Source organism: Schistocerca piceifrons, chromosome 1 (assembly GCF_021461385.2).
Source record: "Schistocerca piceifrons isolate TAMUIC-IGC-003096 chromosome 1, iqSchPice1.1, whole genome shotgun sequence".
NCBI lineage: Eukaryota > Metazoa > Arthropoda > Insecta > Orthoptera > Acrididae > Schistocerca > Schistocerca piceifrons.
In genome coordinates, this window is record NC_060138.1 from 928,202,430 (window position 1) to 928,218,243 (window position 15,814).

At 39.0% G+C, this 15,814-nt stretch overlaps 1 protein-coding gene across 1 annotated transcript in view; it reads right to left on the reverse strand.

The window, feature by feature from the left end:
- Window positions 1-5,923: 5,923 nt before the first annotated feature.
- LOC124776585 overlaps window positions 5,924-15,814 on the reverse strand; it is a 29,353-nt gene continuing 19,462 nt past the window's right edge. Inside the window, 1 exon segment of the mRNA XM_047251641.1 lies at window positions 5,924-6,158. Coding sequence (XP_047107597.1) covers window positions 5,924-6,158 — 235 coding nt within the window.

Consider the following 15,814-nt stretch of genomic DNA (forward strand, 5'->3'; position numbering starts at 1 on the left):
CCCACCCCAGCCTCCTCCATACCCCCACCCAGCAGCCTCTCCCATCATGCACTGCTGTTCATAGTGTGCCTCCAGCTGCCAGAGACTGTGGTCATATGTGTGTGAGTTGTGTGTGTGTGTGTGTGTGTGTGTGTGTGTGTGTGTGTGTGTGTGTGTGTGTGGTGTCTATTTTCGACAAAAGCCTTGTTGGCCAAAACCTCACTTTCTGACAGTCTTTTTGTTATGCCTGTGTGCGACACAGCATCTCTGCTATTTGGTGAGTAGTGACTAATATGTTACATACCATCCTGGATTGACACTGTTGAGGTGCTTTGTTACTCTTTTCAGAAAAGTGTACACAAGTTCATTTTACTTCATATCAGCCACATTGCAGAAAACATTGACATAGATGTTAATTTCCATTATTAGGCTAATTTTTGATTCTGCTAGGGCATGCAGCATTTTTATGGAGTCTTACTTTAAGATAACCCCACAAGAAGACTTCTTGAGATGTGAAATCAGGAGAACTTGGAGGCCATAGATGATTCATTCATAGAAAAATCCACTTAAAAAGGAATTTTGTTTGATTAGAAGAGGCATTGAAGATGGGCACAGTGAAAAAACAACTGAAATGTTAAAGCTTCTGCAGTAAAAAACACACACACCTTCAAAGTACAACTCTCACAGATTCGCACAAGCACAGCTCTCATACACATGGCCACAAGCTCAGGGCGGAAGAGCCCAACTGAGACTGCGTCTGATGGAGCAGCAAACTTGCAGGGATGGGTGGTGGAATAAGGAAGAGACTTGAGACTTGGAGGTGAGAGGGGAATATTATCAGGATACAGTTGGGAGAAGATGTTAGTGCTACCTTTTGGAACATGCTGCATCTCTGGGTGGATAAATGGCACCGAGCAGGAAGGAAAGAGTAAAACTGTCCCTCCATAATGTCATTCCTATCCCTTGTAAATATCTTGTACCCAGTGAAATGGAAGTCTCCATGTGCCTGAGTCTGGTTTCATAAATAGCTATCCATTATGTAATATACTATTAATCTATATACTGATAAACATCGATTCTAATAATAAAACTATAAAACAATCATGTCTGTCTGTCTGAGTTTGCAATGCTTCAAAACTGCTAGTCAAATCTTTATGGGGGTTTTCACAGGTAACTGTAGAATAGCTTGAGGCGATGTGTAGGCTTTATTGCACCAGAGATGAATAACAGAAAAAGGCAGTATTGTGAGTCAAAGTTTTTCCCAAAACTGTTGTGTCTCTCTATTTGGACTTGCTAATGCCCAAAACTGCTGGACTAATTTACATGGAATTTCCACAGGTAACTTCTGTAGGTTGGGGCAAACATAGGCTTTAATTCATCAAAAGCAGATCTTGGAGGAGTCATATATATATGAATATAATAGAGGGAAACATTCCACCTATGTGGGAATGACCAGCAACAAACTGTCCATTCGCATGAATGGACACAGGCAGACAGTGTTTGTTGGTAATGAGGATCACCCTGTGGCCAAACATGCCTTGGTGCATGGTCAGCACATCTTGGCACAGTGTTACACCGTCCGGGTTATCTGGATACTTCCCACTTACACCTATCAGAACTCTGGAGATAGAAACTTGCCCTTCAATATATTCTCTCTTCACGTTACCCACCAGGCCTCAACCTCTGCTAATTTCAAGTTGCCGCCCTTTGTATATCACCTGTCATTCAACAACATCTTTGTCTGTGTACTTCCGCTTCGACTGACATCTTTGCCCAACCTATTTGAATTTACATTTGTCTGCCTGTGTCTGTATATGTGCAGATGGATATGTGTGTGCGTGTGCGCGTGAGTGTATACCTGTCCTTTTTTCCCCCTAAGGTAAGTCTTTCCGCTCCCGGGATTGGAATGACTCCTTACCCTCTCCCTTAAAACCCACATCGTTTCGTCTTTCCCTCTCCTTCCCTCTTTCCTGATGAAGCAGCCTTGGGTTGCGAAAGCTTAAAATTTGTGTGTGTGTTTATGTGTTTTTTATTATGTCTATCTACCAGCGCTTTCTCATTTGGTAAGCGTCTTTGTTTTATATATAATTTAAGGTTTATCTAAAATTGCCTGCTCAGCTGAGGATTTCAGATATTTACCCCAGTGACATGATCATTACAGCATATTACACTTTCGAACCAATAGATGTCACATTAAGTTTTGTAGTACATCAGAGAACCAATAGATAGTGCTGTTAGTCTTTTTTTTCCTTTAGTAACAGATGTTTCTCAGAAGTTTATGTCAGTGACAGAATTAAGTGCTGCAGTCATATTTTTATGAATACAAACTAACAATGAATTTTCTTTGCTAGGATATATGAATTTACTGATTTTGCTTTGTGCATTAAAATACATAACAAAATTGCTTTTTTTTCTTTCTTTACTGTTAAAAATAGTTGGCATGCACTCATATCAATAAGAAAGTGGTGAAATTGTTTTGCCTGATAATTTGTGCCATATAGCACTGATACTTTCACTTAAGGACTTCATTTGTTCTGTTTATGTTGATCAAATGCTAGCAACATATGTGAACTCTTGGTTTCATGAAAGAGCTATATTGACATCTTGAAACAATCAAGCTGCAAAAATGAATTTGGACACACTCATGTATATCTCTGTTAACTGGGTCATGGAGCAGGATGACTCTACCAATTTTCCAGTCGAATTTTTAAACGCTCCCAGTACCTACTGCAACCTACATCCTTCTGAATCTGTTTAGTGTGTTCCTCTATTGGTCTCCCTTTACAATTTTTACCTTCCACGCTGCCCTCCAATACTAAATCGGTCATTCCTTGATGCCTCAAAATATGTCCTACCAAGTGATCCCTTCTTCTGGTCAAGTTGTGCCACAAATTTCTCTTCTCCCCAATTCTGTTCAGTACCTCTTCATTAGTTATGTGATCTACTTATCTAATCTTCAGGATTCTTCTGTAGCACCACATTTCGAAAGCTTCTATTCTCTTCTTGTCTAAACTATTTATCGCCCACGTTTCACTTCCATATATGGCTACACTCCATACAAATACTTTCAGAAACGACTTCCTGACACTTAAATCTATACTCAATGTTAACAAATTTCTCTTCTTCAGAAACGCTTTCCTTGCCATTGCCAGTCTACATTTTATTTCCTCTCTACTTCGACCATCATCAGTTATTTTGCTCCCCAAATAGCAAAACACCTTTACTACTTTAAGTGTCTCATTTCCTAATCTAATTCCTGCAGCATCATCTAATTTAATTCTACTACATTCCATTGTTCTCGTTTTGCTTTTGTTGATTTTCATCTTATATCCTCCTTTCAAGACACTGTCCATTCCATTCAGCTGCTCTTCCAGGTCCTTTGCTGTCTCTGACAGAATTACAATGTCATCGGCGAACCTCAAAGTTTTTATTTCTTCTCCATGGATTTTAATTCCAACTCCAAATTTTTCTTTTGTTTCCTTTACTGGTTGATCAATATACAGATTGAATAGCATCGGGGAGAGACTACAACCCTGTCTCACTCCCTTCCGAACCACTGCTTCCCTTTGATGTCCCTCGACTCTTATAACTGCCATCTGGTTTCTGTACAAATTGTAAATAGCCTTTCGCTCCCTGTATCTTACCCCTACCACCTTCAGAATTTGATAGAGAGTATTCTAATCAACATTGTCAAAAGCTTTCTCTAAGTCTACAAATGCTAGAAACATAGGTTTGCCTTTCCTTAATCTATTTTGTAAGATAAGTCGTAGGGTCAGTACTGCCTCACGTGTTCCAACATTTCTATGGAATCCGAACTGATCAACCCCGAGGTTGCTCTACCAGTTTTTACATTCGTCTGTAAAGAATTCGTGTTAGTATTTTGCAGCCATGGCTTATTAAACTGATAGTTCGGTAATTTTCACATCTGTCAACACCTGCTTTCTTTGGGATTGGAATTATTATATTCTTCTTGAAGCCTGAGTTATTAGGAATAAGTGGGATTCAGGGTGTAAAAATTCACTCTCCTACATCACTTCCCATCAAAATTTCCACTTCTATGATGTTACTTTGGGGAGAAGTAACTTTAAGCCTCATTCCATTATACAGTTTTGGTGGGCATTCCACTTTATGGCCACCAAACCTGTGTAATGGAATGAGGCTTAAAGTTACTTCTCCCCAAAGTAACATCATAGAAGTGGAAATTTTGATGGGAACTGATGTAGGAGAGTGAATTTTTACAACCTGAATCCCACTTATTCCTAATAATTTACCATTTTGTTTTAGACATACACAATTGCCAGTGAGCTTACGTTATGCCATGACTATAAAAAAAAACATGAAACCAGATCTGCCTGTTGTAGGAATGGACCTTATTATCAGTTTCTTTGATACTACTTCAAACATTCTATACAAGGAAGTCACGAAGAAATTTGACACATAAAAAATCTTGGGCACAGGTAGGCAACACTAGGTTTCTCAGCTAGCAAATTGAATGTCCCATTGCAGGCTTCTGTAAGAGGAATTCACCATCAAGGCAAGTCTCAGTAATTCTGTGGCATTTAGGAATTAATATTGTAATCAGGAAAGTGGTGTGGAATGGACTTAATTATTGCACAGCTTAAGGAATAGAGCCCAAAATGCTAACTATTTTGCTGCTTGTATCAGAGAAATGATACTGAAAGCAAACCAAATATTTAATGATTTATGATCTGTAATGTCATTAATTCTGAACCAGATGGGCAACATGGCATTTCTCTACTGAATACACAATTGCAAGGCCCTCTTTCTTGATCTGTTAGTAATCCTGTGTGCTAATGACGTTGTTTCTGATTTGAATGCAGTCTAGTCATCTGCATTTCTGTGTGTAAGTATTGTACCAATATTCTAATGTAATGTGCCATTAGTGAGCACTAAGCATTGAGAAAGTAGCCAAATACAAATATGCTTTTGGAAGGCTCTTGTGTTTTACAAAAAATTTTTGCATTGTTTTGAATCAGTGAAATTATCTTTCTTGCAGAGATGATTTAAAGGGTACATAATATAGACAACCATTGTGATAGTTTAACTTTCTGAAGAAAAAAAAAGCGTTAAGGAGATTTGAAATTTTATAGTCTTGAAAGCATTTTTGTTTATTCAATCACTAATACAGCTCTGCCTTTTTATAATAGCATGAACATAATTTATAAATTTGGCAAGATTCAGGGAGAATGCTCCTACAACTCATTTGTTGTGTAGGTAACATGCACACATGGAAATTAGCTGTATTAGTTTTTCTATACTTCTTTAAGAAATAGCAGAGCTGTTAAGTATGCCAGGTGACAAACAATTAGAGCAAAACAAGTTGAAAGTCATGTTAGTCAAAAGAAATTTCTGAGAAACATTGTCTAAGGAGACTGTAAATAAGCATCATATGTGTAAAATAACTGCCACACACTAATTTTGTGAGACATTCTTCCAGGTACCAGGTATGGAAAAGAGAATGTAAATTCATGATTGAGCATTAACAGTCAATTTGAAATCAGCCACATTATTAGAGTGAAGTGGCAGGTTTACAGATCACAAATAACGGTATTATGATCCTGTTTGTATGAAATACTGATTTTGTTGCCATAATAACTCTCTAACTGCAGGTTTTCAGGTGAAAGAAATAGGTCGTTCAGGACAGATCTGTGGAATTGCATTCTACTTCAAGAAAATGTGTGCCTCTGAACTATTGCCACAGCCTGACTCAAAGAAATATGAGAAGAGATACTGAGCACAAACCATCTGCATACATTCAGTCCATTTTTTCTCACTCAGTGGGCTGCTGCCTACAAAGAGAGAAATTATCCTGACTAATAACTTTCAAGATACTCAACTTTTTCTTAATGTAAAAATCATTGTAGCTGTATTATAAATGTTTGACAGTCTCCTGTACACAAACCAAATGGCTTGCAAATGTATGTCATGAGAAGAATAAAACACAATTCACAAAAGTTTCTTCCAGTTCAGCTTCTTTGCTTTCACTTGCAGATATAATATCTTCTGCCATAGTGGATGTTGCAATTGATTTCTGTACCTGACTGGTCCATGGTACGGCTCCTTGAGTGACAATTGTGAGAACACCTGTCACTGAACATCTTGCTTTCTTATCACCAGCATGATCTGCATCTCTGTAGGCCTTTATAACTTCTTTGTCACTGTAGATTATTTAATAATCTGCTGTATTCTTCAAGTACCTGAAAATTCATTTAACTTAATTCTAGTCTCTGGCTGCTTTATTTACTACAAAAGTATTGTAAGGATGTGCCTCTGTAGTCAAGTACATTACAAAACCTACCACTTCATAGTAAAGAACTTTGGCTGTTATCTTGTCCAGGACATTACCCTCTTGACACCCAAATGCAGAGGAAACTTCAAATTGACCATTTCAGAATTTTCTTTTTGTATCCCTATTGACTCACTACCATTAATGTGAGAAATACAAAAGTTTGCACTATCAAACAATGGAAAATCCAGGATGGAATGAGAAGGAAAGTTGCCACTCACTATATAGCGGAGATGTTGAATCACAGATAGGCACAACAAAAAGACTCTCACACTTTTTGTTATGCCTATCTGTGACTCAGCATCTCCTCTATATGGTGGGTAGTAACTTTCCTTCTCACAATAAAGTTTACACAATTTATATACATTTCTAAGATACAGGTACACAAACACATATTATAGTTTTCAGTACAAAAAAATATATGATTATCTTGTCCGAACTGTGAAACTGTTCTAATTGAATTTTCAGTAAAGTAACAGCGCTTTTCCACCAGAAGAGTAAAGAACAATCTTTACCATGAACCAAGGTCCATATTAAATTACTTCCTTTTCCTTTATCATAAATTTTTAACTCCATAGAGAATCAATACTTCTAGCATATAAAGGGAAGTAATGAAAAGCATTTAAAAGTTTTTTAGCCTGGGCTACAGGATTTCCATTATTTGGCAACACACATATTCCTAATTGTTTTCTCTTGTAATACTAAGAGCCTTGAAATTGGCTGAATTCTCCCAGAAGATTGTACCTTCATGAATAACCAACACAGAGCAACAGTTGTAGACTTATCTTCCTGTTCTCTATGTTTGTGGCATCTGACAACATACACACTGCAAATGCTAAGCTATACAGTTTGTTAAGTAGTCAATGTGTACTCTCAGATTTGTATCTTTATCAAGAGTTAGGCCTCATAACTTAACATCATTTAATTCTGTGATATCCTGATAATTGCAAGTAATTTTTATTTCACTCCATTCAAATGACTGAGCTTTGAATTGCATCATTTTGGTTTTAGCTGTAGCTTTAGTCCACTTTAATGGAACCTGGATTCAAGCTGTTCTAGAATATTTTTGAAACTTTTTGGGATTCTTTCTATTAGAACTGATATATTGTCAACAAATAAACTGAATGAAAGCCAATAGTAAGTGGTAGGTCATTAAGAGATAGGGACCTCTATTGAACCTTCTGAAACTCCTTGATAAATAGTTTTCCAGTTTGAGGAGTAATTGCTTAGATATAAAGTTATATTTATTCTTTCTTTTCCATGTGTTAAGACAGAGTTGAACCATTGTAAAGCAGAATCTCTGAATCTATATATAATTTATTTAAAGTAAGGAGTGGTTAACTGAATTGCATGCTTTTGTCAGGTATAGAATACTCTGTGACTTTTCTTCCCCTATCTAATGAGAAGCATTTTTCAGAGGAAACTGATTGATGGCACTTACATGGGTTTATCTTTGTTGGTATCCATACTTATTTTTAAAAATTATGTCATTCACAAAAAGAAATTTTTGAATTTGTTTTGCTGCTATCTTTACAAATACTTTAGACTAGACCAATAAAAGAGAGATAGGGTGTTAATTCCCCATTCTTTCTGTCAATTCCTTTTTGGGTAATGGTTTTATCTTGGCACATGTCAATTTATTTGGAAAACATCCTTGCTCAAAAGACTGATTTATAATCCAGAATGAGATTTTCACTCTGCAGCGGAGTGTGCGCTGATATGAAACTTCCTGGCAGATCTCGCGTCCGTCGGTCGTCGTAATTTAATATATTATTATTGTTATTATTATTATTTTGATTGTTGCCGACTTACGTGGCGGGCCTTCATAAAAATGATATTTAAGTTGAACAATGTAATAAACTTTTCATATAAATTTCCTCGGCTAGTCAGTTGACGTTAAAGCAAAAGATCTTTAGTTATTAATTACAATTGCGGCCCACACACGCGCGAGAGTATTTTTCTTACCTCCGTTAACCATTGTATTGTAGTCAGAGTCCTGGCTCTGGGTCTCGGCTATGCTACTGAAAATAAGAATCTTAAACCTAAGTATTTCTGCAACTTCGTGCGGCTGTGGAGAAAAATTGATATTATGCTAATAGCGGGCGAGTTTTCAGCTTCCGTTAAATTTTCATAAGTTAATATCGCCACGTAATGGCGTCGTTGGCTGCATCGGCCGCTGCGATTGTTGAGCTGTAAATTACTTGAATGCAGGTTAATTCAAGGAAGGCGGACATGATATCGGGATCACCTCTTACAAATTAAAAGTGAACAATAATATTAAATCAGTATATTATATGCTTAACTCATACAAATATGCTTACATTCGTCAGCACACACAAGATGTCCCTCTAGACACATTCAAGACAAGCGAAGAAGAGAAGACGACTAAAAAATTAACAAAAGAGTGTAACTGGGCTTCTCTTTAGATCATTCTGTCATAAATTATTTCTTTGCAATCTAAACCTACACAGAGAAATTATTATTTTACGGCTACATGAAAAAAAAAAATCTCTTACAAATTATGAATGTCTTCTTTACAAATATTGTCTTTTCGTAATATGGCACTGGGGACGCTATACAGATTAAAACTATGTGCCCAACCGAGACTCGAACTCGGGACCTTTGCCTTTCGCGGGCAAGTGCTCTACCATCTGAGCTACCGAAGCACGACTCACGCCCGGTACTCACAGCTTCACTTCCGCCAGTATCTCGTCTCCTACATTCCAAACTTTACAGAAGCTCTCCTGCGAACCATGCAGAACTAGCACTCCTGAAAGAAAGGATATTGCGGAGACATGGCTTAGCCACAGCCTGGGGGATGTTTCCAGAATGAGATTTTCACTCTGCAGCGGAGTGTGCGCTGATATGAAACTTCCTGGCAGATTAAAACTGTGTGCCCGACCGAGACTCGAATTCGGGACCTTTGCCTTTCGCGGGCAAGTGCTCTACCATCTGAGCTACCGAAGCACGACTCACGCCCGGTACTCACAGCTTCGTCAGTCAGTCAGTCAGGGCTGGCGCGCTGCCAAGATTGCGTAACGCCGCCTCATCGGCGGGGTCAAAGGTCAAGCGCTCAGTGAGCTGACGTAACATGCTGTTGCATACTCTATGTCGACAGATTCTAGATGTACCCTTGTCCGTTTTTAAGCTACGCTACAGATCACTTTATTTGTGAAAATACAATGTACAATCTCCAACAAATTTAACATATTCACAGGTACCTTTACCTTTAATCCATATAAAAACAGTTTCATTCACTGATATTTTACGTCTACTACGTGTATACAAGGAAAAGGGTGAGGGTGACATGTATGTTGATTTCCCAAAGTCTTTATTTGCATTTTCGGTGACATGATATGTCCGATAGGCTATGATGTCACATTGTATTTTCACAAATAAAGTGATCTGTAGCGTAGCTTAAAAACGGACAAGGGTACATCTAGAATCTGTCAACATAGAGTATGCAACAGCATGTTACGTCAGCTCTCTGAGCGCTTGACCTTTGACCCCGCCGATGAGGCGGCGTTACGCAATCTTGGCAGCGCGCCAGCCCTGACTGACTGACGAACACAGCTTCACTTCACTAGTGCTCGCGTCCGGGATAACACAAAAATATGAACATCCAATAATTCCAAAAATAACCATCAGAGATCCTTCATTTACTAATAAATATCATACATCCCAAATTGTTTACAATTTGATGCACTAATACCAATCTTATTAACAAACAACCATTTCACAGACTAAGTCCCATAGGGAATCCAATGTATACGGACTTTAACTTTCGTCGTGTAATTGAAACGCGAATATTCTAAATCGAAGATGCCAAAAAATCAAAATCTAAAAATCCATGAACTGATTGCGTAAGGCCACCTCATCGGCGGGGTCAAAGGTCAAGCGCTCAGAGAGCTGACGTAACATGCTGTTGCATACTCTATGTCAACAGATTCTAGATGTACCCTTGTCTGTTTTTAAGCTACGCTACAGATCACTTTATTTGTGAAAATACAATGTACAATCTCCAACAAATTTAACATATTCACAGGTACCTTTACCTTTAATCCATATAAAAACAGTTTCATTCACTGATATCTTACGTCTACTACGTGTATACAAGGAAAAGGGTGAGGGTGACATATATGTTGATTTCCCAAAGTCTTTATTTGCATTTTCGGTGACATGATATGTTCGATAGGCTATGATGTCACGATCAACGAAGCTTTCCAGTCCGGATACATTGGGTATGCCTGTACCACAACGTACAACAGCGACTGTTAACCATCCGTTGCCGTGGGTAAACGAATCATTGATGTCGATGCTGAAGTTCAGTCTGCAACCACAAAACACTGCAGGTCCGTCCAGTAGAGAGTGTGCAGCGACAGATTTGATGGTATTCTTTTTCTTGTCGGCGGCAGATGTGGTCATTTCCACGTCTTCAATTGTTTTATGTATAGTCTGTCTTGCACGGTGACGGCGACTGTATCTTCTGTAAGGCATCTTGGCAGACAGACTATATATAAAACAATTGAAGACGTGGAAATGACCACATCTGCCGCCGACAAGAAAAAGAATACCATCAAATCTGTCGCTGCACACTCTCTACTGGACGGACCTGCAGTGTTTTGTGGTTGCAGACTGAACTTCAGCATCGACATCAATGATTCGTTTACCCACGGTAACGGATGGTTAACAGTCGCTGTTGTACGTGGTGGTACAGGCATACCCAATGTATCCGGACTGGAAAGCTTCGTTGATTGTGACATCATAGCCTATCGAACATATCATGTCACCGAAAATGCAAATAAAGACTTTGGGAAATCAACATATATGTCACCCTCACCATTTTCCTTGTATACACGTAGTAGACGTAAGATATCAGTGAATGAAACTGTTTTTATATGGATTAAAGGTAAAGGTACCTGTGAATATGTTAAATTTGTTGGAGATTGTACATTGTATTTTCACAAATAAAGTGATCTGTAGCGTAGCTTAAAAATGGACAAGGGTACATCTAGAATCTGTCGACATAGAGTATGCAACAGCATGTTACGTCAGCTCTCTGAGCACTTGACCTTTGACCCCGCCCATGAGGCGGCGTTACGCAATCTTCGCAGCGCGCCATCCCTGACTGACTGCATGGTTCGCAGGAGAGCTTCTGTAAAGTTTGGAATGTAGGAGACGAGATACTGGCAGAAGTGAAGCTGTTAGTACCGGGCGTGAGTCGTGCTTCGGTAGCTCAGATGGTAGAGCACTTGCCCGCGAAAGGCAAAGGTCCCGAGTTCGAGTCTCGGTCGGGCACACAGTTTTAATCTGCCAGGAAGTTTCACTGATTTATAATAATTGACAGTGGTAGTGAAATGACATCATACACAATCTTTATTTAAGATGTGGTATTTCATCCCACCTAGGTGAAGTTTCGTTTTTAAGAGACTGTTTTCCACAACTCTGTGGGTGATTTTTTCAATTTGTTTAATGTATATATTCTTTTTGTTTACCAAGCTTATGGAATTTGCCTTGTGCTGAAAGGCTCCAATATCTGTCTGATCTTGCTGTATTTAAGAAGAATTCATTAAAACAATTTGCCATCTGAATATGAATAGACATAATATTTTAAAATCTTTTTTTCAGAATCTCTTGTCCTTTTCCTTTTGCTCCTAATTCGGACTAAACAGCTGACCACACGGCTTTTGTCTTGTTTCTTCATTGGAAGATGAATGTATCATTAGCCAGTTTTTTTAGCAGGCAGTACAACAAAAAGCCTTTAACATGCATAACAAAATCAGGTTTTCTAATAGATTACAGCTTATTATGAGCTCTCCCTTTTTGCCACTAGAGATTTTTATTTCTTTTGTAACCTACTCAAATTTACTGCTTACTTTCTCCTGGTGATTTCTGGGAGGAAACAATTAATTGAATGTGTCGAGGAAACAGTTTATGGGCTTGTCACTGGTGCTTGAACTGTAGTGGTCTACAGGCCAGTTTACAACACTTACTTTACTGCAGGAAAAGTCCATATTATGAAATTCCTTTTTATACACATTTCTGGAGGCTTTGGTCACCTGCTTTTCGGAGCTCAATAAACAGAGCTGAGTGATTTGAAATACTAGGGTTTAAGCAGTGCTTACATGTGTTTTCAAGCAGATAGTTTATTATGATATTGTCAATGCATGTCACTCATCTCTGCTTTCTCTAGTAGCTTTAGAAAAGTTTTACAGTTCCTGAATTAAGTCACAAATCTTAGTGGCTTCACTGTTTGATGCTAATACATTGAAACTGAAGGCTGCTGTGATCATAACTTTTTTCTTGCTTTCTTTCAGAAGTTTTTCTAAGGGACAATGAAATTTAACTCCCATCATGCACTAGTGCTGCTGCTCGTAGTGTGGTTTCAGTTGCCTGAGACTGCAGTCATGTGTGTGAGTTGCATTTGCATGTGTGTGTGTGTGTGTGTGTGTGTGTGTGTGTGTGTGTGTGTGTGTGTGTGTGTGTGTGTGTGTGGCGGGGGGCGGGGGGGGGGGGGGGGGGGTATTGTTGACGAAGGCCTTACTGGCTGAAAGCTTTAATTGTGAGAGTCTTTTTGTTCTGCCTATCTGTGACTCAGCATCTCTGCTATATGGTGAGTAGCGACTTTCCTTCTCATAATATTGTCATATTCCATCCTGGATTTTCCATTGTTTGATTAGCTAAGAATAGATTTTTAGAGATGTTAGCCACATTTGGACTTTGTAATGTGTCCATGGCAACAGGTGCAGGAACAGGACTCAAATATGATTTCCCTCTTTACATGAGCAATCGTCTTATCTGTGTCAGCCATCCAAGCATGCCTCCCTTCTGACCTGGATTTCCAGCCTGTTTACACACTACTGACATAGCACCACTTACCCATGAACCCCTTATTCACAATAACTGACTCTCGAATGAGACTGGACACGATGAGCATCCACCCTGAAAGAAGGTACCATTGGTCGTTGTCACCTTATTGATCCAGTGGCCTTATAACTAATCATTCAAAGTTGTTTTCAGTGACATTAGCTGCGTTTGGGCACTGAAATGTATCAATGGTGACAGATGAAAATTTGTGCTGGACTGGAACGCAAACTCAGATTTCCTGCTTTATATGAATGGTACCATTAACTGCATGGGACATGCAGGCATACCTCCCTTCCCACCTAAATTCCTAGCCTTTTTCTCACTACTGATGTAATGACATGTGCCAATGATTCCTGTAACAGATCGAGCATAGTGTGCAACTATGCTGAAAGGAAGGATCATTGATCATCATTACTATATACATACTAAGACAAAAAAAAGTGCATGGCGAAGAAATTACCCCAATGTATGGAAATCAGTAGATGTGATGTACAGACAAACAAAAGATTACAATTTAAGAAAACTTGGATGATTTATTGAAGAGAAAGAGCTGCACAAACTGAGCAAGTCCACATAATGTTGGTCCACCTTTGGGCCTCATGCAAGCAGTTTTTTGGCTAGCCATTGATTGATAGAGTTGTTGGGTGTCCTCCGGAGGGATATTGGGCGAAATTCTGTCCAATTGTTGAAACAGATTGTGAAAATTCTTAGCTGTTTGGAGGGCTCTTCCAATAATGCTCCAAATGTTCTCATTTGGGGAGAGATCCAGTGATCTTACTGGCCAGGGTATGGTCTGGCAAAGACTAAAACAAGCAATAGAAACTCTCACCATATGCAGGCAGGCATTATCTTGCTGAAATGTAAGCCAAGGATGGCTTACCATGAAGGGCAACAAAACGGGGTGTAGAATATCATTGACATATTGGTATGAACTAAAAGTGCTGTAGATGAATTCAGAAGGATACTACCATGAAAAGAAATGACACCCCATACCATCACTTCTGTTTGTCATGTTGTATGGTGGGTGACACTTAGGTTGGTATCCCACCGCTGTTTGGGGTGTCTCCAGGCACATCTTCACTGATTACTGGGGCTGAATTTGAAGTGGGATTCATCACTGAAGGCAATGCTACTCCAGTCAATCAAATTCCAGGCCAAAGTTGTGTCTGGAGATGCCCCAGATGGTGGTGGTATACCAACCTATCTGGCAACAGTGGTACATCAACAATGTTTTGCATCCCTTTTTGTTGCCATTCATGGCAAGCCATCGTGGGCTTACCTTTCAGCAAGATAATGCCCACCCACGCATGGCAATAGTTTTTACTGCTTGTTGTCATGCTTGCCGTACTGTACTTTGGCCAGCAAAGTCACTGGATGTCTCCACGATTGAGAACATTTGGAGCATTATGGACAGAGTCCTCTAACCAGCTTCGGGTTTTTACAGTCTGTTCTGCCAGTTAGATGGAATTTGGCCCGATATCCCTAAGGAGGACATCCAGCAACACTGTCAAGGGATGGCAAATCAAATTACTCCTTGCATAAGGGCCAGATGTGGAACAATGCATTACTGACTTTCTCTTGAATAAATCATCCAATTTAAAAGAAAAAAAAAGCATACATCCAGGAACTCTCACTATAATCACTGTATTTAGCTTAACTCTTCAGAGCAGCTCTCAAACACACTTTCTTCATTTAAATAACTAAAAATACACTTATTTAAAAAGGCAGCTAAAAAGTACCTGTTATGCAATACATTTTATACATTGAAAGATTACTTAGCAAAAACAGAGTAGGGGTTTGATAAATAATGTTATACAAATAAATAATAATAATAATAATAATAATAATAATAATAATAATAATAATAATAATGATTATAAAATATCCAACATTCCGCATAACACCTTCATTTTATGTTTTTTTTCCTTCTTTTTTCCTTTCTAGACATACTTACCCCCAAGCGATGCATAGCACAATACTAACACCTATCCCCCTTTCTGAGCTCAATATCTCACTCATTCGCTGTGAGAACGCTTTGCCTTGACTAGAATCATTTGCCGACTGAGATGTCATCGCTTACAAGACATGGCATTGTGGAATCGACCTGAATACGCAAAGTAGACCTAGTTTTGTGTATAGTAATATGCCTTTTACTCTGTATACCCACTCTTGTAGAAAAGTTAGTAATGATGAGAAAGTACATGTATGGATTAAAGGACTTGGTGTACTTGCTGAGAATGTAACTGTAACTGGAGATATTACTTTGTATTACAATTATTAATAAAGTATTATCCTTGACTCCTGTAACCGGGGGCGTCATTCGAGAACCGCTAGATGTACATCTGGTAATCGGGGGCTCAAGGATGCAACAATTTCAAAAAATTTACAAAGGATAGTGCCGCACTGCCCGCTGGGCGCCTAGCCAGCCGCTGATGCAACCCACCTGGCTCGATGCTAGGCTGGGGCACCAGCAGACGCGTGCTGCCAGTAGGACTACATCATGCGTACGGGATTGCACTTTCTCGCTGGTGCCCGCATAGGCTAAGTCTGTTATCAGCACTTTACGTACCTAAGGTCACCTGTTCTCTATATAAGCGGGCAGTGCACGCCAGTGGAATCATTCCGCTGTGAGCTCTGTCTGCAACAGCATTGAAGCATTAT